A 27,793-nucleotide genomic window follows, 5' to 3' on the forward strand; every position below is an offset into this window, starting at 1 on the left:
ATGATCATCAGCACAAACAGTGTGGAATATTGTCCTACAACTGGGAATATGTACATCCTGTGATTTGGCATCATATTAGAAAAAAACATACAGAACATAACTTACAGAAGCTATGGTTCACCATACTTGTACCATGAACCAAACGGAGAACTGCTTTTGTTTGCTGGTTGGTTGGTTGGTTGGTTTGCACAAAACCATTATATCCATATTATTTTGTCAAAATTAGTGAAAGTTCTGAGAACATTGCACTACGCAGCGTTTATAGAATATTTGGCCCTTTCATTTACTCTGTATATGTATCCAATTGTCACCGTTCAAATCCGTTGAGTTTTGTGAGGTTCTGGTCAAAAGGAAAGATTCCAAGCCCTCATATGCACTGCTCAAAAGCAAGATAAAGAAATAAAAAGTCACACACCAAAAGCACAAATGTAAACAGGAAATACGTAAAATATTATGCTCTTTATTCTGTAGCAACAAAATTGAAGTGAAAAGTGAAGAGGGACACATGAGCGCCATGATGAGCTACTGTAAACATTTAGGCTTCTGTGGAAACAACATGAGCAATAGGATACTTTTTTGCCAAAGAAAGCTGCATTGGCTTGATTATAAAGCCAAAACTCTCCAAGATGAACATGATAAGTTGAACTGGTTGAAGGTGTCACTTTAGTAAAAATGAGGAGACTATCACATCATCGAAGTGTGGTAAGTACAATATCGACTGACATGTTTCCAGTCTCTTTATACATGGCTCCATCAAATTAAGACTTATTGATCTTCTCTGAATATATTGCAGGAACACCATCGGGGTCTTCACATATGTGTTGATTACTCATGCTGACCATAGTCTCAGGTCCCACTGCGACATTATTCACTGTAAAATAGAAAGGTACAATCATTTATAAACCAAGAAAATTAGATATCCTCTTGCATTTGACATTGACCTTAATATTATTACCAGTCCAAGCGTCTGTTTCATAGTGACTGTCAAGTTTTTTTACTGAAACTCTGAAGGTGTCACAACCTGCACCGCCATTTTGGACTTTTAGTTTGATATGTCTTTGTGCTCCCGTTCTGTGTCTGTCTCTGCCCCTCACCTGTACCTGTTTGTTTAATTATTACCTTGTTAATTTTATCCAATCCTGTTTTGCCCTGTTTAGTTTCCACCTCTATTTATGCCCTAGTGTTTTGCCTTGTCTTTGTCTATCGTTGTTTGTGTTTTGCGCACACTGTTATGCTGCACCTTTTTGTTATTGGCTTTTGTTATCAGTTTGCACTTGTATTTTAATCTTCAGTTTATCAGTAAAGCCTTCCGCTTGTCACCGTCAACCATCGTGTCTTTGCACTTGGGTCCTGCACCACACCACCAGCGTGACAGAAGGATAGGAGCTGCCTGACAGTTACTAACATTAAGTAGTAAAACAAAACTTTTCATATTTATCTTAATTTTTAAAGGAACAAATATTTACCCACTTTTCACATTGTGTTATGTAAATGTTATGTCTTCACCGTGCTTCTCCACTGTTTCACATACACGAAACTTCTTATCTATTTTGTTGAGAACTTTGGGGGAAAAAAAGTTGATTTAAAGCTTCCTAAGCATGAGAAAGGTACAAAATGAAGAATGCTTTCAATTTTTTTTTTTTTAACCATGCATCAACAGATAATTATGTATCACTCAGGAAGACAGATTCTGTTATTATTCCAGTGACAAAAGAGCTTGCCCGAGCTGGGGGATTGCAGAACAGACCACACACCTTACAGTGTTTTCTATGATATACAGAGTAAATAAGAAACTCTGGCCTAATGATAAACAGCACTGCAAAGACTGTCACTTCTTCAAATCCCTTTCCTGTTCGAATTAACATGTTATCTCACCTAAGGTCACATCAAGCCTCTTCATAATCCAAAACCAATGTGTGCTCTCATGAAAGCCAGAAACACAGCATCCGCAGCAGTATGCACTTTAGGAGTTGAGAGTTATTTAAATCATGTTATATGTTTAATGCATACATTACAGAGAAACTTCACCCAAAACAAATTCAGAGTAAACTGAACACGAGACAAATGTATACCGATCTAAGAGGAGATTTACAGAATTGCTTTTATTTTTATAGACAGCTCTCCCTTATTCATTTGCGGTAAGAAAAATCTAGAACACGTCAGGTATTCAGGAATCAATAGGTATTTATGAGATTTTCATGTCACCCTTGCACGATACATAATGAGAAGTAAATTTGTGTACAGAAAGGCACAGCGACTGATCAACTTTCATGCCTCGCGTTCTCACCGCCCCCTCTGGTGGCCATTTAGCATAACGTTTTTATTGTTTTAGTTGGTATCCTGTCTCTTTTCGCTTAATCGGTCAACAATTCAATCTTAAGTTGCAATCTTTGGTTGATTCTGACGGTTAGTTTCACCTGTGTCCTATTCACGAAGTTTCATGTACTGTTCATTTTATATACCTTGTCTTTTCGGTTCTCACTTGCGAAGCCTCAGTTTGGTTGAGATTAAACTGTTGTTACTTTGTGAAATCATAGTTTACATATCTGCCTTGCTCTGTGTCAAAGTATCCTCATTTCCTGGTCCTGGTATTGTCTGTACACCTGTTTGTGAGTCCTGCCTTGTGTTACTCTGTTTAATGTGTCTGTACCTCGGTTTACCTATTGTTAATAAAACTCCTGGTTAACTACGCATGAAATTCTCTGTTCAGGGAAATCTGGTTCAGGGAAATCTTCATTAATCAATGCACTCTTACGACTTAACGCTGAGGATGAGGAGGCTGCCCACACAGGAGTGGTAGAGACCACAATGGAGCCTGCTATGTACCAACACCCTTATCACCCTCATGTGAGATTTTGGGATCTCCCTGGGATGGGCACACCTTCGTTCAAGTCACAGAGTTACGTGAAGACAATGAATTTTGACTTGTATGACATGTACATTGTTGTGCTCTCCGAGAGGGTGAGAGAAAACAATATGACCGTCATTGATGAAATACAGAGAAGAAAAAAGCCGTTTTACGTTGTGAGGTCAAAAGTAGATAATGACGTTCTGGCCCAGAGAAGAAAACGTAACACGCAAGAGGTCGCCATCCTGGAAAGGATTAGAATTGACTGTATAAAGAACTTACAGAAAAAAGACTTGAATCCGCACGTGTTTCTAGTTTCAGCGCATGATACGGTGAACTACGACATGCAAAAACTCATGTACACACTGGACAGTGAGCTTCCTCAGATCAAAATTGATGTCTTTTCTCTCTATTTGAGCAATTTGTTTGGAGAAACTTGGAGCAAATCAAAGTAAGTATGACACTGAAGTAATACATAAAGTGTTCAGCCCTAAAAACACAAAATCCCTCATAATATGCAGTTGGCCAATATTTCTTAATTATTAATAAACAGCTGAATAAACAAACAAGTAGATAACTGAATAAATAAATAAACAACAGGCCAATAGACTATGTGGCTTGAACAAATTCAAAAATTAAAGATGGAAAAGAAGGAAAAGAGCAAAAGAGAGAGAGGTTTCCGTGAGTGTCATGATCTAATACTGGGTGTTTTAAAACTGAAATTATATTGTTTTTCTGTTGTATTTCTATATAAAAATACTCTCAGGTAAGGCTATGAAATGGAAATTGTGATCTGTGACCCTAACTAAATTTTGGCATTTATGTGAGTGTCTTTGTTTTACTTAACAGGGATCTGATGCTTCATACTACAAAGAATGGAAAAATCAGGGAGGAGGACATACTGAAGATTAATGCTGTTTTCAAACGATCAGACCTTTCAAATGGAGCTCCAAAAGTCACCGCTCTGCTCACAGCCCTGGAACACTTTCGGTTGGACGTGGCGATTATCGGAGAAACAGGATCTGGGGCAACTTCTCTAATCAAAGCTCTTACGCGCACAGAAGACAATGTCTATAGTGCAGAACCGAACTATGGAACAATAGGGGAACCAGTGATGTATTCATATCCCAGGTTTCCCAGTGTCAGGCTGTGGGATGTATCTAGCTTTGAGCAAATATTAGATTACCCACAGGCCGACCTTAAGCTGGAGCACGTGATAAACGATTATGATTTTTACATCGTTGTCGTCTCTGAGAGCTGGCAGGAGACCCATCTCACTGAGCTAGTTAGAGCAATAACTGACTTAGGGAAGCAATATTATTTAGTCCAGACAGTGACTGACAGCAGTTTGACTGGAGAACACTTGTGTCCCTTTGAGGTTGAGATGCTGGACAGGCTTCAGGCAGCGGGGATATCTCTGTCACAAGTGTCCCTGGTTCACAGCTTTGACAGAAATGCATTGCACTTTGTCACTTTTGAGAGCAAACTGACAGCAGAGCTCCCTGCTATCTGTAAAAGCGTTTTCCTTCAATGCACAGTTCAAATTCTCAAACAGAAAGCAGCACAAAGCACCTGTAGGATATTATGAGCAGATGTTATTGAAGTGAGGAAGTAAGGTAAACTAGTTTTTTTTAATCAATTACATGCAGTGGAATACTGGAGGTTTTTTTTATGACAGTTATAATTAGCTAGGTTTTGTCCTTTTGTTTAGTCTATGTGTGTGAGTTGTCACAATTTCATTCGATTTATGGTAGGTTGAATGATAAATGTGGTTCGATTAGGAAAATAAAGAGCCAAGTCCCTTTTTATTCTGGTCAGGATGGTTAGAAATCTGGTTAGAAATCATTCTGGTCAGGAGCTAAATTAGATGTACACTTTGTGGTTGAGTCTGTGGTTCTGTATGTTATAATGCGTCCATTAACATTATTTTATTCAACAGTGGAACAATTCTAATTCAAGCAAGAAGTCACACACAGAAAACAATAATGGGATGAAAGAAGGAAAAAATAAATAGGATCACATGATCTTTAAAACATTTACATGCAGTACAATACTGTTAATTTAAGTTAATTTTTCATGTTCAATACAGTTACATTTCCTTTTATTCTGGTTAGGATTGGATTAGGCAGTCTAAACTATGTTGTTGTTAAACTTGCGATTTTATGTGCTATATAGAGGTTAGTTCATGAATGTTGTTTAATTTGATATACAATTCTTGGAAATTGTGAAAATAAGTCATAAAGTGAAAACAGTTATAGGAAGAAGGAATTCGTACCAAAGACACAATAATAATAATGCTCTTTATCCTCTATTGCATATCAAACATTTTTACATCTTCAATGTAAAAACGCAAAATTTTTTTGGATTTGTCTTGGAAGAGTGGGAAAAAAAACATACAACATGACACTACATGGCTTCGATTGCGCTGCCCATTGAAACTGACATCAAATACAATCTCAAGAGAGACAACCAATCAGAATACAGCATAGTGACATGATGAAAGTGGAATCAAAAATCTCCACAACACACAGTTTTCAAATCAGTGTAGAGTGATGAAAATGCCTAGGAAATAATAGCTGGTTAACAACTAAAACACATCTATTCTTTTGGACCACAGTACAATGTTTGCCTTATGTAGCTGTTTACATCATAACATCCCAAATAATGGGGGGTGGATTACTGGAAAAAATTAATTAAATTCAAATTATTATGATTTTGCCCTTAGGAGTGTGTGTGTGTGTGTGTGTGTGTGTGTGTGTGCGTGTGTGTGAGTGTGTTTTTGTTGGTGGTGGTGGTATTGAAAGGTCTAAGCTAGACAAACTCAAAAGCAGACCATTGTGTGGACAGCTTTACAAAAACTATTCATTTCTTGTGGTGCTGAATTAAAATAAACTTCATATGGATCATATTTAATTCTGTGATTTTTAGCTAGAAAGCTCTTTACAGAAGCTGTTTTTTCTTTTTCTTTCTTCTTTTTTATAGTACATTTTTACCTAGAACAAGTTTTCGGCCATTTTCACATTTGCTCGCTTGAATTTGCAACTTAAGAGCCTTCATTCAATATTCTGTAGAAAGGCAATGTGAAATTGTTGCCTCCAGAAGCAGTGCAAAAGTCTGTTTAATTAAAAAGGGGTCAGAAAATTTTCTAAAATATTTAAGGACACTACATAAAAACATACCATGCTGAAAACATTTGTGTAGATGGCCAGTTATGTTAAGTTGACATTTGGTTGCTCTACTGACATTCATCAGTCCAGTCCTGCCTCTTTCATTATTTCCCTGGCTGTCTTTGCAATTTCATTTAATCCCTGATTTAAAATCCACTTGGTTGTGCCAAAAGACACCCCTGCTGCCACAACACTGCCCACACCTGGAATGAGACTTGAAAGTACTCCATCATGGCAAGCACTGTAATCCCAGCAGAGGCACTTACTCTGGTAGATATACCGTCTCCAAGAGCAGACAAAAGTTTCGATGTTTTCGCCATAGTGATCAGATGTGGCTTATTTACTTTTGCAGAAAGTCTTTCAAGTGAGGCATCGTCAAGACCGAATGCATAGAAGCACTTGGTAAAGAAAGCTGTCACGATGGCTGCATCACAGGCTACTGAAAGACCAGGGACGGGGATTGGCGCAATACCACCAGAAAGAATGGCTGCAGCCCAAATGAACTTCTTCATCGTCTCAATTTTCCTCTCAAGATTTGCCCTGGAGCACACTGGCCATGCCAAAAGAAGTGTGTTCCTCTTGTGGGTTGGAATCTCACTCTCCACTGTGTCTGCAAGCGCCTGGAAATCAAATCTTTCTCTATGTAAAGAAGAAATCAAGAACACTTTGGGTTTTTCCAGTTCAGTCAAATTCTTCTGACAGTCTTCCCTGATCTTGAGGAGCACTTTCTGTTCATCAAATTCTTTTTTCCTCATCTCCGAGCGCACATCATTGTCAATCTTTGAACGAACCAAATAGAACAGTTTTTTCTCTTTCTTAATCTCTTTGGCCAGCATGATGTCATTTTCTTTAAATCTTTCTGAAACAATGATGATGAAGAAATCATACTTCTTGAATTCCACATCCTTGATGTATTTTTTCGCTTTAAAGTTTTGGCTCCCAATTCCAGGCAGGTCCCAGATCCTTACGTTTGGCATTGTGGGGTGGGGATACATGGTTGGCTCCATTGTTGTCTCTGTCACACCAGTTGGAGCTGCTCCAGGATCATCATCAGAAAGTCCTCTGATTGCATTTACAAAGGAGGATTTCCCTGCTCCAGTCTCACCAGTAACAGCAATGTCTAGGGTGACATTTAACAGCTGATCAATCTTCTCTTTCGCCTTAGCAGTAGCCCCTTCTAAAGTTGATTCTCCTGATGACTGGATCGCAGCAGTGATATCAGGGTCTTGGTGTGCCATTTTCACAGCTGCAAAAGGTCTGAATATTACTCATAATTAGTATTTGTAAAGTCCTTTCAAACACCAGCAATACCAGCTAATGATTTAGTTTAGTTCTTGCATGCAGTTTAAGCAATATTTATTTAACATATTTTAACTGTAGGTAGTCTTTATTAAATGTATTTTAACTACAGGTAATGGTGGTGTACAGTAGGACACATGACAGCTCTGAGGTGTCATTAAATCATAAACACTGTACAATAGGGAACATGTACACCAGCATTAACCATGTATCTCATTTAATCTGTTCTGTCCAATAAAGTAAATTAACATATTACAGTAGCTAAGTAGGTTAAAAGAGGAGATCAGCTGAGGGCAGTTCTGCACCCTTACATGTCTGAAATCCAAACTATACCTTTGTAATACCTTGATATCTCCCTGGTAATCACCACTGTTTCGTTACTGACCGTTGTCTGAGAAGGTTGTTGAGACTGATGAAAACGGGTATTGCCACTAAAACAAACAGTGAGGCAGTACTTGTCACAATAGTATTTCTGTGTAACTATGAGACATGGAGAAACCTGTCTGTCAAACTATGTCACCTTGGGAATCACAGCCAAGGATTTTTATTATTATTACTTTTTTTACATGAATCAAAAGCTATGTGTTACACAAAATGGGTTCACAATATGGGCAAAGAAGTCACCACTGATCTTATCTATGCACATGTGTAGATATGGATAAATTTTGCCCTAGAAACAAGTAACAAGGAAAAAAGGCATGAAGCTAAAGTGTCGAACCAAGTACTAAAAATACAGGCAAATCCCTCATTTTGTGTACAAGAACAAGCTTTCAAATTTTTGTCCAAAATGCACTGAGGTAAACATGCAAAATCTTGTTTTTACTCTGAAGCTGTGTTGCAGAGTGGTTACTTTGGGAAAGCACCTGCCTTTTGCAGTAAAACATACAAAACATTTTTCTTAATGTTATTCTTGGTGAGGTCTGATTCTAGAAGATGTTAGTTGTAATACAAAACATGAACCTATCTATAAAAAAGCAGCCTGGATCAAATGGTATACCATTTTTGGAGAGCAGCTGCAGTAAACATGTGGACCCAAATTCCCAGAGGAAATAACTGGCAATTGCATAATTCCTGATTGCTATGTGTTTAATGTCCCCTAAGGCATATTACACTTGCATTGGTTCCCTCTGTATACATGAGTGCAAATCAAAGGAGAGTTTAAAAGAACGTTTTTTATGTGAAGCAATCTGTACATCTCTTATGTGAGGCAATCCCTGTAAAATCCCTGTGTATTTACATATAATCCCACATAAATATATGTAAATATATGATAATTAGAAATGGGCGTAATCTAAGAAATGGACGGCAATGATGGAAGTCATGTGATCACAAAAGTGAGAAAAAGAAAGGACAAAATTCACTCTGATTGGGCAAAGTCAGAGTGAGTTCTCCGAAGCAAGCAAAACTGAGATGGCAAATTCCCAATTTTATGCAAAGGAGAACCAATCAGTGCAGTGGGTGATATGTTTGGTACATAACGTTCTCTATAGAGGCGGCACCAACAAAAAAAAGTCCGACCAAGATCACAGAGGCTAAAGGCTACATGTAGCATGAAAACATGTACAATTAAAAGATGTATAGGCAACCATTTGTGTCTACATCAACACGGGTTGTTGATTACATGTTACATACACTTAGTTGGGACCAGAGCAATAGAAAAAACTCTCTAAACAGCTCTGGTTGGGGTTAATAGACCAATGTAGACCTTCATTTAAGCATTCAAACTTTTGAGCTAGCTGACTGGCTGTTTCACGACCACACCCCCAGAGCAAAAGTGGTAAGGCAAAATCTGTGAGGTGTTTCGCTGTGTGGAAGTTTCGTGTAATGTAGGTAAAAAGGCCAAGTCAGTCGTCCAGCTTTTAAGGGAAGCTGCAGTGGCTTTGGACAACCCCCCTTTTTCTAAATAACATATATTTACATATAGTTACATGTTGGTGAATTCGAAAACAAAAAGGCAAAGTAGGAAGCGAAAATGCAATGTTCATTTGCATTTGCCTTTTCATATTGTCAGATACAGTATGTTGATTTTGAAATTAAATCTAAATCTCAAACTGGGACTTCGCCATCAGTTTATCAACTTTGTCTTTTCATTTGCCTTTTGTCTGATTTGTACAGCAAGATCTGTTGAAAGGAAAAGAAAGGTCGCACTAATGAAGTGAAATGACAAAAATATATTTAAATTTTATCTTTATTTTTATCAGAAAAGACTCGTTTGTTGTGAAAATTAAAATGAAAATCGAGTTATCTAATTTTATTTTTTTTATTTTCATTTTGGCAGGATGTGTGTGCACAGGTATTGGAAAAGAATTGGCAAAACGGGGTTTGAACTTTCATTTTACCGAACGTCATTTTTTGATTTTCATTTTGACAGGGATTACCACCCATAGTCTCTTGCCAAAATGTTAGTTAAATATCTGAAAACAGTGTGGTGCTACACAATCTGTAATAAAATAGTTTCTGTGCCACTGTAAAGTAAGCAACGCACCACTAAGTAATGCTAAAGTAACAAGCAGTGCTGTCTTCTTAATGTTAGTTAATAGGTGCTACAGAGGAAATTAGAGTTCAGTACATCAGATCTTTTATTGTATTAAAAAGAACTTGTTTCAGTTAATTTCTGAATTTTCTGTAATCAAGCAGAAAAATACATATTTACCCACGGTCCTGTGCCTCCACTCCCGATACTGACTGGTAGATGAGAAGGAAGAAGTACTGAAGGTTTCACTGAAGGCTCAAAGTACAAATTTTATAGCAGAGCTTATCATTGGAAAAACATGTCAGGTACTTGAACAGTAAAGTAATTAAATGTAAACATTGCAAGCTGAGTAGGCAAAAGGGGGAAATCAACTGAGAGCAGTTCTTCACTCTCACATGCCCTAACACCGCATAATATCACTGTAATACCAAACCTCCTGCCACCTCCAAGGAAACCACCACAGTTAAAATGAATGACAATTAATTAATAGCTATTTTAATTAAGGTTTTGTAACGATCGACCTGGGAATCGAACCTGGAGCTCTGGCTTGAAAGCCCAGAGCCTTACCCTGGGGCCAAGTTCAAGACCCAATTGCAGAAAGCAACACAAAAGCTTGTGCAGAGCAAGTGATTCCTTTAATAGATTAATCAGGGCAGAGGTATCCAGAGGGTCAGGCAAAAATCAGCAAACCAATCCAGGCAGAGGTCAAAAACCAGAAGGCAGAGAAAATCAGTGTCAAAAACCAAGAAAAGCAGCAGGCAGAATCTTTGTCCAGTCAAACAGGTTCAGCAACAGGAGGCAGTCCAAGAAAACACAAAAAACACAGTTTACAAGAAGGCTTGATCTAGAATTGAACGCAGGGTAACAACTCAAGACTGAGCAAGGAACTGAAGAAAACAAGAAACTTAAATAGACAGGCAGAACAAGACACAGGTGAAAACAATACATCAATGATAAACTGAACAGGCACAAACAAGGACTGAGGACACCACATGGCCAAAACAAAAACTACACATCCCAAAAACATGACAGGTTTTCATCAGCATACAAAAAATAAATACTAAAGCAGGCTGTCTTTACATGTCTATGTATTTCAGAATGAATGCATAACTTTTTTTTATTACCACTAACTTTAGTTTGCTTGTTTGTTTGTCTCAAGGAATCAGCACTTAAGATAGATGAGGAACTGGTCCATCTTACAAAGTTAGTTTCAGTACACAAAATTTTGTACTCTGCATTAAGGGTAGGCAGTGTTCATTTTTGCCTGTTTTATGGGGTTTTGTGACATTTTTTGTTGTGACACCCATGACAGAGGGGCTCAGTCATCCTGCTCTAATGAGCTAGGTGATTTTTCAGTTTAGTTTTATGACTGTTTTGATTGAAACATTTACCTTCTTATCTTTATGCTGATCAATCTGAATGGCAATAGTCAGTATTGTACGTGTGTGTGTGTGTGTGTGTGTGTGTGTGTGTGTGTGGTCACTGACAGTATTAACATAGCACTGGTACACTGGTATAGTTATCCATTACAAGGGAAAATAATGGATTTCTGTAATATATTTACAAGAAGTCACACTTTGGTTTGGGCTTTGAGACCTTGGAACAAGAACACCATCTCCAAATATGTTTTTATTTAGACAATATAAAGTTAGTCAAATTTGTCTGGAAACATCTTTATTGTAGTTTGTCTTCAAAAATCAATTTATTTAGAGATAAAATATACATTTTTATCTGACCACCGGTGAATCAGCAGCAATGAACAATCACTAGAAAGACTATCACTGTAAAGTACAGTTTTAAAGAAAAGGTCAAGAGAAAATTAGAAAATGAAATTAATAGGGCTGGACCCAAATATTCAACTATTCAGATATTCGTTCGTTTGGTAGGTATTCGGTTTTCAATTTTGGGATTCGAATAAATTGGCTGAATCAATATCAATTAAGGTGAACTGCAAAATACATTTGAAGTGCTATGCCATCCATCTCAGCTGAGAACAGAGAACTGTCTGCCTGAGTCCTTCCCGAGTCACCCCCCCCCCCCCCCAAATAGTATTTGGGACAGGGAAAGAAAATAAGACATTAATAGCTCAGATAACAATCCATTGGAAACACTCTTATTTCACAGTAACTTCTCTCTTCATAATGTTCCTTTCACTACAGTATATCATTCCACATTCTACATTGAAACTGCAAATCTTTGTGTCACTCTGAAAATGGTCTCTTCGCCTTGACCTTTTGAGGGTTTTTTTTCCCCCTTTTTGCCGATCTTAGTTATGTCCAGTTCCCTCATACTGCCTTCCTTGCCACATGCACAAAAGTCACGACAAATTATGTAGATTCAAAACATAAAATTTGTTATGAACTTGTACCTTGCACATGTTTAAGACATAGTGCTGAGGTATCATTATAATAGATGAAAAGGTAAATGTCCAGTCATCAAATTTAAAATACTTGATACAGTCCAGCAACTTTTAGCACTTTCCTCGCTGTGTCAGCGAGGTCTTCAAGTCCTGTCTGCAGTAATTGCAGAGTTGCAGAGTGAGACATCGAAGCTGCTGTAGCACTGCCATAACCAGGAACAATGCTCCACGCAAACTCCACAGCTGCTTCCCTATTGACTAATGCTGAGAGCTCTCTCCTGCTTAACTCCTTCTTTCCGATCGCCCTTACAAGAGGTGACTCTCTCAGGGATTTCAGAGAGTTATTATTTACTCTCTCTGAGAGCTTATCGAGTGAGCCATCATCCAAACCGAATGCATAGTAGCACTTGGTGAAGAAAGCCAGTAAAATACTGGCATCACATGCCACTGACAGGCCGGGGATGGGTAGCACAGCAACCGCAGCAGATGCAACAGCTGCGGTCCAAGTTGCCTTCCTGAATGTTTCGATTTTTTTTTCGAGAATATCCGTAGAGTAAATTGGCAGAGACAAGATAAGAGCCTCTTTCTTGTGCTCTGGGAGTTCTCTTTCAAGAGTGTCAATCAGTTTCTGGAAATCATACTTTGCCAGTTGAAAGGAAGATATCAAGAAAACCTTTGGGGTTTCCAAATCCATCAGATTCTTCTGGCAGTCTTCTTTAATTTTGGAGAGTACCTTATGTTCTTCAAAGCCTTTTCTCTGTTCTTCAGCCCGAATGTCATTATCTATCTTTGAGCGAAGAAAATAAAATAATTTGTTCTTTCTCTTGATTTCTTCAGCCAGCATAATATCATTTTCTTTGAATCGTTCTGAAGTGATAATGATAAAGAAGTCATATTTGTCCAGTTGTACTTCTTTAAGATATTTCTTGGCTTTAAACTTTGGGCTTCCAGTCCCTGGCAGATCCCAGAACTTCACATTTGGCATTGTTGGATGGGGGTACTCAGTGGCCTTCATTGTGGTTTCAGTCACTCCTGTAGGAGCGGCTCCCTCATCATCATTGGCCAAACCCCTGATAGCATTAATGAAGGTGGACTTCCCAGCTCCTGTCATCCCAGTTACAGCAATATGAAGTGTGACATTATCTAGACTTTTAAGCTGCTCTTTTACTTTGACCTCCTCTGGTGATGGCCTTTTGAAGTCATCAGGCTCTACATATATATGATCCTCAAAGTCTTTGTTCTCCAGTTCGTTAGAGTCATTAATGAGTGAGGTATCGTATGGCAATTTAGTCTTATCTACTCTGTGATGCTCATTCTCTTTGGCCTCTTTAGTCACCACACTCACCTTCGCTTTTCTTTTCATATTGGGTCCCTTTGACAGTTTTCCTTTTATCCCTGGCTCATTTACATAGACTTCGACTTTTTTAGGTTCAGTTGTAGCTTTTGAATTTGTCTGAAATTTTGCCTCATCTTTCCTTTCCACATTAGTTGCTCTAGTATCATTCAGATTCCCTTTCCCCATCTCACCTCTTGTCTTTTCCCCCTCTTCACCATCACTCATCTGATCTTTTCCCTTTGTTTTCTGATCTTTTTCAGTTTTTAGAACTTTCTGAACATTATTTATTTCTTCTTCTATGCGCTGCTCATCAATATTGGATCCATCAGGCTCCGTTCTCTCATTGGACACTTTAGTGTCCTCATGTGGTTCTATCACCTTCACTTGATTATTTTTCTCCTGAGTCTGTGTGTCCTCTTTTGGTGTGTTATCTCCATTAAAAGTCCTCAGACGTGCCATTTCAGGTCCATTGGCATCTTTCACAGTTTCAATATGAGGCCTCATCACCAAGGTTTCATCTCTGATGTTATCATGTTTTCCTTTTTTTAGGTCTCTCTTCTTCGCATTATGTAGAATGGATTCAACTGTTGTTACTTTGAGCTGTTTGGCTATATTAGCTTCTACCATTGTCTCAGCACCTTCCTCCATCTTAGCTTCACCTTTGTCCATTCCACAGACTGCTTTATTATCTTTAGGCTGTCCTGTCTCCTTGGCACTCCCATTCATCTTGATGCCCACTGGTTTCCCTTTAGTGTTTGCATCTCCATCTGGTTCATCCTCAGTACCTTCTTTGACTACCTTGGGCTCCTCCTTTTGACAGCCAAGACTACCTGTTTCTTGCTGTTTATTCAGACTGACAGCTTCTACTGGTTTGATCAGCTGTTTCATATCAGCCACTTCACTTTGTTTTGGCTTCTCCTTAGTAGGTTTTTCAAGTTGGTTTTTCCCAACAGCCTCTTTCTGTGGGTCAGTGGGACCTTCTCCCTCATCTTGTGAAGTGTTTGTAGTTGTGTCCTTCTTCAAACAGGGTACCTTTTGTCCTTCCGGTGGGACCTTCTCCTTGGACTTTACTGTCTCATCAGTATCTACACACGTTTCCCTCACAACTTCTGTTTTGTCCTCCATCTCATCTTTCTCAGTTGCATCACCTTCTTTCAGTTGGTCTCGCTTCTTTGCATCCTCTTGAAAAGCTTCAACTATATTATCTGCAATAGCAATATGGTCATGATGTGTATATATATTGAGAAATGGATCCATAAACACATTCACATCTTCTGACATAGTGGATAATTCTGAAAAAATGTAAGAGTAGCAAAATCATTAAAATGTGGTGACTAAGAGGGCACAAGTGAAAAACAATACAGAAGCTAAAGTAAATAGGTGTCAACTAAAAAAAGTAAACTCAATCATTTGTAATCATTTGTAAATTTCTTTTTTACTCCAGGCATGCTTAGCTTACCTGTAAAACATAGTCCATCACATTGAACATCAATAAATTCTAATGTTGCTACCATGAAAAGCTGGTAGTAAATTCACCAATATGCAAAGACTTTTTAAATTTCTCCTTGCAATCTCTTTAAAAACAGATTTTTTTGGTTTCAAGGAAATTGTAAGTTACAAGTACTTCTTAGATGCAATTCTTTAATACTGATCAGTTATTTTGGAAAACACTTATGTTTAAGCGTGATATCTGTACATTATGTGAAGGCATAGCTCTCAAGATTCAGTATGTAATGCCTGGAATCTGCACTAGAGGCTGCTACAGGACGAGAGAACTGGAGAAAGAATAATCATTGTATGATCTGACCTGTACAAACAGCATGCCCGTAATCAATTTTTTTTGTTTTGTTTTGTTTTGGTTTGGTTTGGTTTAAAAAAGTATAATTTTCCACCTGATATATTGATATATTTTAAAATTGATGTAGATTTTTGAAGCCATTTTTATTTTCTTTTAAATGATTAAAAATTTTCAAACTACTTTCTAATTCTTTAAGATATACACCTCTTGATCATCTGAAAGCCATTTAGTTTGAGGTAAAAGGTTTTTGAATCAGTGAAAGCAAGGTAGAAACATTATCCTGCCCTGAACAGATTTGCTGCTTCCATCATTAACATTCAAAACTTAGCACTGTTCTCTCTTTTCAATTTGTTAGTCTGTGCTATTCTAATTAGACTAGCATACAGTTTTCATTAAAAATGGTATATCTAAAACTGTTACAGTGCTCTGTAAGCATGGAAAAAAAACATACCTTGCTGGTGAAAAGCCTCCAAATTCAGATTCAGCATTCAAACAACTTACGTGACTGCCAAAGATATGTTTGCTAACGCTGACAAAAGTAGGATGGGATAATGGGTGTGGTTTAGTGTCTAAGTACCTTAAACAACTGAATGGTAAATGCTGTTTATTTTTGGCTGCGGGATGCCATTATAATAGACACAGAAGTCAAATAAATTATCGACATATGGTAAAGGCGTAATATTGGTCAGTTATGGACAATGTCATTCCATGAAACAAAAATGAGCAATATAAGCTTGTCATGGATGATGTTTGTATTGAGATTAATAGCAATACTTTATCCCTGAAACAATTATGTCGCAATATTTATTTGTGAAGAATGTATTAATTTTCTGTTCTGCCATAAAGACAGACTAAATATATGACAAAAAGATATTTTTCATGTTTATAAAACTGAAAGTGTATATGTATTCATTTCAAGTACGTATGAATTTAGTGTTTATTGGATGTTCTTTGCTACTATGGTAGAATATGTCTTATTCATCTGTTTTTGTGGAATTTGTCCCGTACTTTTCTCAGCCTCAAATTTCCTTCATGGGTTACTAGAGTTGAATGGGAAACTGCTTAAAAACTACACAAACTTTTTGTTGGTACTCTTTGTCAAAGAGCTCATGTAAACACATGACGGGATTTTATGTCTGTCTTCCTCATATTTATAGGTAAAATTACCTAATCTTGAAATGTGGCTTAACAGGATTGCGTTATTTTCAGCTGTTACTGGCAACTGAGGTAGTTTTCTGGGAACTGGACCAAGGTCAAGACATCGGTTTTGACAGATTCTGGCACGCACATTGTTATTCACCTGTTTAACTTTGTCATCGACCTTTGTCATGAGGAACCATCCAAACCGGAACACTCAGCTTTTAATACAAGAATAAGAATAGCGTGGAAACTTCCATAGCACATCTTTTTTTAGTGTTCATTAAGGTCAGGATAAGAATGTTCCTCTTGAACACCTTCTAGTCCCCAAGAAAGAGAATCATAGTGACCATTGCTGCACGTTTTATTAGCTTGTTTGATTGTTCCACAAGCTGCTCAGGTGTTTTTTTTTTAATCGTCAAATGAAAATTCAGATGAGTAAAAATTTTCACTGCATTTTTTGTATGCAAATTGAGGTTCATCATATTACTGCAGCTAAACCTGTCATATTATTAAGCCCTTTAATGATTGAATAAGTCACACCAGTTCTACAGCAGAAGAGACATCATTAGGGCATGGAGTTCATTAGGTTTGCATATAGAAGTGCTTCATTGCTGTTGAGAATATCTCAGATGTGTTTCAGGTGGTAGCTCTGCATGTATTGATATCTCCATTTTTCTGCTCTCCTTTTCAAAATGCCTGTACTGCAGTGGTAAAGGAACGCATAAATGTTTCAGTTATGTAACACATTCTCACGACTTTTGGGAACTTAACTCATTAAGTCGGAATGATGTATAATGGGTTAATACTTATCATTCCACTAAAATTACTGGAAGTGAGCACACACACACCCAGAGCAGTGAGCAGCCGCTTCAGCTGCAGCGCCTGGGGAGCAGTTGGGGGTTAGGTGCCTTGCTCAAGGGCACTTCAGCTGTGGATGATGAGGGAAGGGAAAGCGCTTTTCATCCACTCCCCCCACTAACATTTTTCCTGCCGATCCAGGGTATCAAACCAGCCACCTTTCAGTCCCACACCCGCTTCTCTAACCTTTAGGTTATGGCTGCCCCAAAAAATAGCCTGCATGTGTTTGGAGTGTTTCATTTCAGGGCAATCATTCCAAGCAGACAGGAAGATCATCTATTTTTATGTGGAAAAAGTTGGTGCAGGCAAACAACTTTTGATTTTGAACTCATTTTTACATGCCAAAGACGAGAAACAAACCTTCCAGTGGAGCCATGTGTTTCTTATTCTGTTTTTTTGTTTGTTTCCTGTCCGCATAAATGCTTGTTTTCTGCAGCAGTGGAACTTTCCTACCACCTCCATGGCACAGAAAACATTAAATAAACAGAGTGGCATGTTGAAAAACAGGTTGTGTGTGATTCTGAGCAACCGTGTCACTTAATGCCCAATATCATCTCACAGTGGCAACAAACACCTATCAGTAGCTACAAATTTTAAATGGAGGATACCATATCTAATCTAATCTTCTCTCACAGTGGTTTATTTGTAAAATATCATGTTACTTTAATTTTTATTAGTATGCACTAAGCTTTGTTTTAGCAGCTGACAAATTGCAGCTTAGTGTCCTCAATTAAATGCCCATATGTAACAGCCTCAATAAAGTTTACCTAACTGAAAGTAGAGGTATGTTAGAAAAAAAGTACATCAAACAGTCTATATCCATATTCTATAACAGGTTGAGACACTTCATAAATCAAAGCATAATGAATGAAATCCTAATTAGCACAGTGAAAAGTGTGGCACAGAAGCAGTGAATGCAGAGTGAAATAGGTTTAACCTGACTGTGCATTGACAGGGGAGGGTAATTAAAGGGGAACTATGTGGAACAGATTGAGAACTGTCACAATGACTCATACAATGAAACCATGCTGCTTGGCAGGTCTAAACCTCCCAGGGCAGTACACAGACAAAGTACACATGGTTCAAGTTCAAGTTCAAGTTCAAGTTTATTTGTATGGCGCTTTTTACGGGGATTACTACAGAAAGCTGTGCTTCTCTGAATTGGCCTCACAAAGAGAAAAAAGGGGAAAGGACCTCAGGAACCAGATGGCTATAAATCGTTGGACACAGTCATTCCAAATTGAGGGCAAACGTAGTCTATTCAAAACCATGGGGGCAGCCTCTGGCTCAGAAGACCGGGGTTGGAAGGTTGACGTACATGTGGCATGAAGCAGCATGCCAGCAATCGGTCCCCTTCAATCGTTGTCTGTTGTCTTATATCACGTTGTTAATTGGAGAGAGGAGTAAAAAGCCATGCATAGCTGCTTTACATTGGGCTGATGAGACAGAAGTTCAGCACATGACTATGTCAGCATTATGTTTACAGTGTGTGATCAACAGAACAATCATTACACTTCACTTCACAAAGGATATATTCTAATTAGTAACCTACTGCATAAACAACATTTTCACCTTTGATATATCAATACACCCCTAAATTGAACATGCCACTAAACACATAACACACACACACTTACAAAATGCATCTCTCACTGCAGTATAATGCAATATATGACAGAATGACTGCTCGGTCTGTTGTTCAAGGTTACGCCATCCTGCAAATATTTGTTTCGATACAGCACAAGCAGTGGAAACAGCATGGACATTCACGTTTTCCCATAACCATCCACATGTCTTTCCATGGTCATCCCACGTCTTCCGCCACTTGTAATCAGGCAGGTTTTTAATGCTAGCCCTCATTGTTCCACATTAGCATAGTGACAGAAGGTGCAGCATGTACCAGACATGTGCATTGTAGCGTAGTACACAACAGCAGACCAAATGTAAAAATTTCATACATTCTCATTTTATGACACTGTTTATAGCTAGATACCAGCGTTATCAACACTTTGCTCATTAAATTACAATGATTTCACCAAAATAATGCCCCCCCCCCCCCCCCCCCCCCACACCCACACCCTCAGTTTAAACATGAGAGGATGGTGTCTGAATGACCGATGAACTGAAATTACCTTGGGATATGCCATTGCCAGTGAGCTACCCAAGATATAGGGATGGGTCTGGACTTGATATTTTTTCCAGTCAACTGGCATGTCACTGGGAGCCATCACATAATATTCCTTGGACCAGCTTGGCTTTGAATTTGACATGGTCCTGCCCAGAAAGATAGAGGTTTTGTCAGTGTGTTGCAGTTACTGGATGGGTGTAGTTACTCAGGGTGAAGCATAGGAGTCTGAGGTCTGTGCAGGGTATAGGTGTGGATCATGAAAAAACATGCTTTAATGTGTCACCTCTACTAGATGTAATGGGGCAATAACTGGTTTGAATATCTCTTGAGTTACTAATAATATCAAAGGATTTGCACGTAATAATAACTGCCTAAGCTTTTCCATCATAAAACAAAGTACAATTATACCTTCACCATTACAATTAATGGAAAGCTAATTTTAACTTTTCCACTCTCAGTTCCATATTTGAATCAAGCTGTTTGTGCTTGTAACTTTATGCTGCCTTGAGTCTGCTGAAGATATTGTGAATTTGTCATTGCGCTTCCTTGACCAGTCAAGACTACAGCAGTTCACAAGCATACATGCATTTTCATCCATTTATTTAACTTAAGATTGAATTTTGAAATAAAGATTGAAAGATTGAGAAATAAATTAACCATCAAACAAACATACAGCTTTATTTGTTTATTTATGTGGTCCACATGTTCATAAAGATAGAAATCAGTTACGTTCAATACACATTTATTAGCAGTCAGTATAGGCTATTGGCAAAAATTTCTTAGCTAATTAGTATTAATACTAGTTAATGGATAATCAGATTTCTTTGTAACCGAACAAAGCACGAATGGTCAGAACTCACATTGCTACAATTAGCCATCAGGAGTTTATGGAAATGTCTCAACTGGCAATGTTGCAAAATCAGAATGAAAAGCTTCCATCGTGTCCATTTGATTGGAGATTCAAATGAGCTCTAATTTATTTAAAATGTGTTGTGGGGATATTTCATGTCACTCTTTCTGAATAGTACATGTCATCACATGCTTCCAAAAAAAAAAAGTTATGCAAATAATTTTTCATACAGGAACATCGGGACATTCATCCTCACAAGCACTTGTTGGTGTCTTGCCAATGGTTGCCTCTTCAAGTAAAAACTGCACATAATTCTGTCCAACATTTTTTATGTTGAACTTACCACACATACTGATTAACTGTGAGAACTTCAAGGTCATGTCAGAGTACATGTGGGTTAAACCTTAAGAATGCCCATCTATGGAAACTTGATATCTTTTGCTGTTGTCATACATACTCCAGTTAATGTTCAAACCGGATCTGCTTTATCTGTGTCACTATCTTTCAGTTCCCTATGTATGTACATGAACAAACAATATCAACAATAGCTTTCTATTGTTGATATTGTTATGATTTGTGCAAAAAGTCTTTGTAACACATTTACACATAGCAGAGGCAAAGGTGTCTAATTGAAAATAGGTCTTCTTAGTGATTTGGGTATTTCTGTAAATACAAACAATACCATTAACATTAGTTTCTTCTTCTCAAATGATGTTTTCAGTAAATATTTGTTTCAATTCATGAATATCTGCTGAAAAGAAGTTCTTGTGATGTATCATGCTAGCTCTGCTACAGTAAGTACTCTTTTGGCATCTTCTGCCATATCATTCAGTCCCTTTTTCAATAGATGATATATGGTGGCAACAGATATAGCCCCTGCAGCTAGTGAGCCAATGCCAACAATAAACCTCGAGAGTTCCTGAACTGTCAGTGCAGCCACTACATCACGCCTTGCAAGCACCCGAACTAACACATCCTCATTAACTCCATCTTTGAAGGGTGATATCATGGCTGCTCTCAGAGTGTCAACTGGTTTGTTGACTCTTGCTGACAGTATTGCAAGTGATTTATTATCTAGGCCAAAAGACTTGTAGACATTTTCAAAGAAGCTCAACAAAATGCCATAATCACACGCTAGTGAAAATCCTGGAACAGGAATGATTGCAAGAGCACCAGAGCCAAATGCTGACATCCAAACCAGCTTCTGGAAATACTTCTTCTTCCTCTCAAGTTCATCAACTGAGTTCATAGGCAAAGACTGAATGAGAGCAAATCTCTTGTGTTTTGGAAGTTCATCTTCCAGAGTTCTGATTAGCTTAGGGTAGTCATATTTTCCCAAATGGAGAGAGGATATCAAAAAGACTTTTGGTTTTCCTGTTGATTTCAGGTTTTTTATACAGTCATCCCTAATTCTTTGGAGCACCTTTTCATCATTAAAGTAGCTTTTATTTGACTCTGCATGAATGTCATTGTCAATTTTTGTACGTACAAAATAGAACAACTTTTTCTTTTTCTTAATTGCTTTGGCCAGCTTACTGTCATTCTCTTTGAACCTTTCTGAACTCAAAATAAGGAAGAAGTCATATGTGTCCAACTGAACCTCCTTCAGATATGTCTTTGCTTTAAATTGTTCAGTTCCAATTCCTGGCAGGTCCCAGATCTTCACATTTGGCAGTGTTGGATGAGGGTACACAGTGGGATATTTTGTGCATTCTACTGCATCAGTCGGAGCTGCCCCTTCATCATCATTACGAAGCCCTCTAATTGCATTTACAAAAGTGGACTTCCCTGCCCCAGTCATGCCAGTTATAGCAATATTCAGTGTCACATTTTTGTAATCTTCAAAATTTGTTTTCATCTTTTGAGTGGTTTCATTTGGTGAAGATTTTTTGATGAGATCAGCTATTTCCTTTATCTCTGAAGAGATGTTTTCATAAATATGATTATGACTCTCCATTACTTCACCAGAGGATGTCAGTTCAACTGAATCTGTGAACACATGTATTATGTCTTTTGGCGCTTCGATGATATTTGGGAGTTTAGCATCTGGCTGTAATTTGCCTGGCTCAGCAACAGATTTGCTAAAGGTTTCCTCTAATATCTTCATCAGAAATTCTTTTGACAAAGGGTTGGTGTTTTCATCACTGTAAGGATTCACAGTTTCTTTCGTGATGGATCTGAAACATAAATTAAAATGAAAAATAAAAATACAAATTGAGAAAAGGAATATCTAATACTACAACCCAAAAAGCCATGGAAAACAAATTCAGGTGACCACAATGAAGACTGAAAACTGCTGAGCAAGGGAGGCTACGCAGGCAATGTCAGCTAAAGGAACCTGATGATGAAATGCTTGTAGTGCTGTTCACTAAATTATGAAGTAAAAGAGATATTTTAAACAGATTTCAAAACATTAAAGTAATGTTTCATCCACTCTCTAAGTTGGAGAAGGTTCATAATGTCCTTAGAGCAGATGAGTACATGTTTGTGTTCTCTAGTTCACTGGATATTTTATACCTTTCCAGGATTTTTACAATCACCCTATTTTGGGGTCAGGCTAACTGTACAAGAACCTTAAACTGTTAATGTTCAGATTTAATATTTGTGGTTTGTCATGTGGTTTAACCAACGACATGATAGTCCTTCTTTAAGCCCTACTGGCTCCATAGTGGACTTCAGTTGGAGCTGTCCAGACAACATTGTTTGATGTAAACTTCTGATTGCATTACAAAGAAAGCCTGCCCTACTCCTGTCGTGCCAGTAAAAGCCACATTCCATGTAACATTTTCTTTTTCATCTTTTGAGTAGCTTCATAATGTGAATATTTACTGAAGGTATCAGCTATTTCCTCTATTTCTGAATAGACGTTTTCATACCCACGATCGGGGCCCTTCATTCCTTTGCCTGCAGGCTCCACTGGAGTCGAATTTGTTAGTCTATGTAGTACGTCATCTGGTACTTCATAAAAATTGTGAGTATTGACATCTGCCTGAAATTTGCTTGGGTCAGCAACGGATTTGCCATAGGTTTCTTCTAAAATCTTCATAGCAGCTTTTTTTGATGAGATGTTAGTGTCTTCTTCCATGATGAATCTGAAATACAAATCATAATGAAAATCCCCCTAAAAAAAACCTGAAGAAACTGTGAAATGAATATGCAGTACCAGTTACAACATTAAAGAAATAACCAAAACACTAACTCTAAATCAACAGCCACATTTCTAAAAGATGTAAAATACAACTATTCATATATAAATTATGAATTAATGTTGACAAATCATAAAACAAATTTCAAAACCCAATGTGTCCTCAGAACTAACAAATTTCCCAGACTGCAAAAGTCCATGTTGTTCTTGAGGAAGACAGTTGTGTGCTTGCATGCTTTAGATCACTGAATAATCCTTTACAGGATCTTTGAACCACTACTGTAATAGTGAACTGTAGAAAAACACATTAAATTATGCTTATTCATCATGTTTAGATTCAATAATCGTGAGCTTTCACTGACCATTTTAATGCCTCTGTTTTGGATGAACATTAGCTTTTGAATAATTCTATTGTGCTTAAAAATAACCAACTCACACAGCTGAGAGGGGTTTGTATTTCTTTTTTTTTATATTCCAGTATGAAGTGAACCTAGATGTAGGAGCATCTTCTTCATACAATACGTTCTAATTCGTTTTGCCTGCTTCCACATTCCATGATTCATTAGAATAAAAAGCCAGCATGAAAGCCTTATGTAGATGAGATGATCTTAATGAAGAAAACTGAATCAGCTTTCAAGACATTAGTCTCTGTAGTAAAAGCATTACACTAATATGGACATTTCCTAAATCCATTTCGTTATTAATTAAAATGCTCCACTTGAGAGATTACAAATAAACGTTTATTTTTTACTACAATGTTTTAGCTAAGACCAGGGTTTTGCTGTTTCCACATGACAAATACATGCTTTAAAGCATCAAGACTCTTACAGGTTGTGTAGTGGCAATAGATGGTTTGAATATCCCTTGAGGTACTCTGAAAGTCGAAGTCCATAATGGTTTATATATTGTAATAATTGATTACCTTAGCTTTTCCATTCCAAAAATGGAAATTACACCTTCAATAAAATTACACATTCAATGTTTCATGTGACAGGTATGCAAGTTCTGAAACAGTGCTTCATAAGACTCCTCCATCAACTTACCTCATACATCTCACAGTAATTTAAGCACTACTCTGTATTCAGTGACAACAGCTGTGTAATCATTTAGGCATTACTTCAGCATTGATCATAATAATACATTTTGCTTGTTTTTTTACACGGTCTTCATGTTCATAAAGACAGAAATCAGTTACGTTCAGTGCACGTTTATTAGCAGTCAGTTCAGCCTCTTGGAAAAACAATTCACTACTGTTAGTTAGTATTAATACTAGTCAATAGCCATTCAGTTTTCTTTCTAATAGAACAAACCACAAACAGTGAAAACTTACACTACTTAAAAAAAAAAAAAGACATCAAGTTTCAGTTAGTTTACTTAAAATAATGGTGGACACTGTTATAAGGTCTCAACTGGCCATGCAGCCTATTCAGATCGTACCCTATTGAGCTACAAATGAGCTCTAAATTACTTAAAAATGTGTGTTGGTGATATTTCATGTCAGTATTTGTGAAGTGTTTGTTAGCATGTCATCACATTTTTCTAGACATAAAGCATAGTTTTTGCTTGGAGATTTATCCTCACAAGCTATTTTCTGTGCCCTGTAAGTGCTTGCCTTAGGAAGTATACTTCAGCATGATGCTCTGAAGCAATTTTACAATATACCACATACAGATTGTGCTAACCATAAAATATTAAAAATGTCACATGTGTGCTATCTAAAACCATAAAGGTCTGTGGAAACTTTGTTTCATGCTTTAGTCACACATACTCATGTTAAATGTTCAGCACAAACAAACAATATATTATTCTGTCTATCTGTCACTATAATTCAGGCCTATCTGTATGAACAAGGAATCCTATCAACAATAGTTTCTTCTTCTCAGATGATTTGTGCACAAATATTTGTCATTTGTAGCTTGGGTCAGTTCGTGTACATCAAGAACAAAGTAGCTCTTGTGATGTATTATACAAGCTCTGCTAGCTCTGCTACAGTAAGTATTCTTTTGGTATCTTCTGCCATCTCATTCAGTCCCTTTTTTAACAGATGATATATGGTGGCAATAGACACTCCCCCTGCAGTTAGTGAGCCAATGCCAATAACAAAGCTTGACAGTTGCTCAATTGTTAGTGCAGCTACCACAATAGGTTTTTTAAGCATATTGACCAGCATTTCTTCATTGACTCCATCTTTGAAGCGTGATTCCTTGGCTGCTTTCAGAGTTTCGACTGGCTTGTTGACTCTTGCTGACAGTAGTTCTAGTGATTTTTCATCCAGGCCAAAGGACTTGTAGACATTTTCAAAGAAGCTTCTCAAAATGCCATAATCACATGCCAGTGATAGCCCTGGAATGGGAGTAACTGCAAGAACACCAGAGCCAAATGCTGACATCCAAATCAGCTTCCGGAAATACTTCTTCTTCCTCTCAAGAGCCTCAGTGGAGTGAACAGGCAAAGACTGAATGAGAGCAAATAGCTTGTTGTCTGGAAGTTCGTCCTCCAAGGTTCTGATTAGTTTTGGGAAGTCATATTTCTCCAAATGAAAAGAGGATATCAAAAAGACTTTGGGCTTCCCTCCCGCTTTCACAGTCAGGTTTTTCTCACAGTCATCCCTAATGTTTTTGAGCATCTGCTCTTCATTATAGCTTCTCTTTTGGGACTCTGATTGAATGTCATTGTCAATTTTTGTCCGTACAAAATAGTACAACTTTTTCTTTTCCTTAATTGCTTTGGCCAGATTACTGTCATTCTCTTTGAACCTTTCTGAACTCAGAATAAGGAAGAAGTCATATCTGTCCCATTTAACATCCTTCAGATATGTCTTCGCTCTAAACTGTTTTGTTCCCATTCCTGGCAGGTCCCAGATGTTCACATTTGGCAGTGTTGGATGAGGGTACACAGTGGGATATTTTGTGCATTCTACTGCATCAGTTGGAGCAGCCCCTTCATCATCATTACGTAGCCCTCTAATTGCATTTACAAAGGTGGACTTCCCTGCCCCAGTCATGCCAGTGATAGCAATATTCAGTGTAACATTTTCATAGTCTTTCCATTTTGCTTTCATCTTTTCAGCAGCTTCATCTGGTGAAGATTTCTGGAAAGCATCAATAATCTCTGAAGAAATGGTTTCATCCTCATGATCATGATTCTCCATCTCTTCAACTGTGGCCTCCTCCAGAGTTGAATTTTTGCACCCGTGTATTACATCTAGTGGCACAAGATAATAATTGTTGGATTTAGCATCACACTGTAAGTCAGCAGGGGACTTCTTATAGATTTCTTCTAAAAATGTCTGTGAAGAATCCTTTGATGACTTCTTTTTGTGATCCTTCCAAGGATCCATGTTCTGTCTGAAATAATAATGACATTTTTGTACAATTTCTTGGGATAGTACAATATCATAAATATGTGTCATTGCAGCTGGTTGCAGCCAACTGATAATACACACACACACACACACACACACATGTTTATAGCCCCTTTCACACATAAGATGTGGAAAATTGCTGGATTAACTTTTCCAGCAATGTTGATAGATACTTCCTTTCACACTTGTACCCATAACTGGAAAATTGCACTGACAAGTGTATTCACACATGGCATGAAAATCCCAAAAAGGCAGAGAGTGACATTAGCCATGCAGTTGAGAACACATTGTTTTTAATAGAATGGCAGGTGAACAGATCCTATCAAATGACAGTATCTTGACCATATTAATTTACAACATATTTTGGAGGCAACTGATGTCTATACATGCAATATACTGGGTTCACAAAGACTTGTTTGTGACAGTAGAAAAATGTTGGGTGGTGATATGCTAAACTCAGAGCACAGAGATACCTCATTAAAACTACCATCTTCTTATCCCACATCACAAAATTTTGGAACAGCATGAAACTGGAAGAGGTGAAGCATGATATCTATCTTTATAGGAGATATATATCAAGCTTAACGTACGCAATAACAGTCAGAGCAATCGAACTCTGAACCGCTCGTTAAATGTACTAAGTACTTTTTAAAACAGTTCTGAACAACGTCATTTACACATGTAGTTGGAACTGAAATACCATCAGTGTGATGTATTTAATCCTTTATACAATTGGCTAGACAAGGTAGCCAGTATTGATGGTTATGCCTTGCACATACACTGTGGTTCCGTAAACATATCCAAAATGATTGTCCTGTCTAGGCCTCAAAGTTGTTAGATTCATTGCTTAGTAATAAGACACTTGCAATGCTGTCACATGGTGAACCCACTTCATATTTCACAACCTTCCATATTTCACACAACACCAGCAATGTTAAGGTGTCCCATGAAATACTGAGCACCGTGAAATATGTGCTCACACATTCTTGATAATTCACAGAACATTTTACAAATAAAACTGCATGTGT

At 37.7% G+C, this 27,793-nt stretch overlaps 2 protein-coding genes and 1 pseudogene across 2 annotated transcripts; all 3 read right to left on the bottom strand.

The window, feature by feature from the left end:
• Window positions 1-6,096: 6,096 nt before the first annotated feature.
• On the bottom strand, window positions 6,097-7,253 carry LOC115820017 (interferon-inducible GTPase 5-like; annotated as a pseudogene).
• A 13,778-nt stretch (window positions 7,254-21,031) lies between these two features.
• Window positions 21,032-22,213, bottom strand: LOC115820016 (interferon-inducible GTPase 5-like). Its single transcript, XM_030783454.1, has one exon. It carries the CDS (start codon window positions 22,211-22,213, stop codon window positions 21,032-21,034), a length of 1,182 nt encoding a protein of 393 aa, XP_030639314.1.
• A 3,151-nt stretch (window positions 22,214-25,364) lies between these two features.
• Window positions 25,365-26,741, bottom strand: LOC115821570 (T-cell-specific guanine nucleotide triphosphate-binding protein 1-like). Its single transcript, XM_030785381.1, has one exon. It carries the CDS (start codon window positions 26,739-26,741, stop codon window positions 25,365-25,367), a length of 1,377 nt encoding a protein of 458 aa, XP_030641241.1.
• Between the last annotated feature and the right edge of the window lie 1,052 nt (window positions 26,742-27,793).

The sequence above is a fragment of the Chanos chanos genome, chromosome 9 (assembly GCF_902362185.1).
Source record: "Chanos chanos chromosome 9, fChaCha1.1, whole genome shotgun sequence".
NCBI lineage: Eukaryota > Metazoa > Chordata > Actinopteri > Gonorynchiformes > Chanidae > Chanos > Chanos chanos.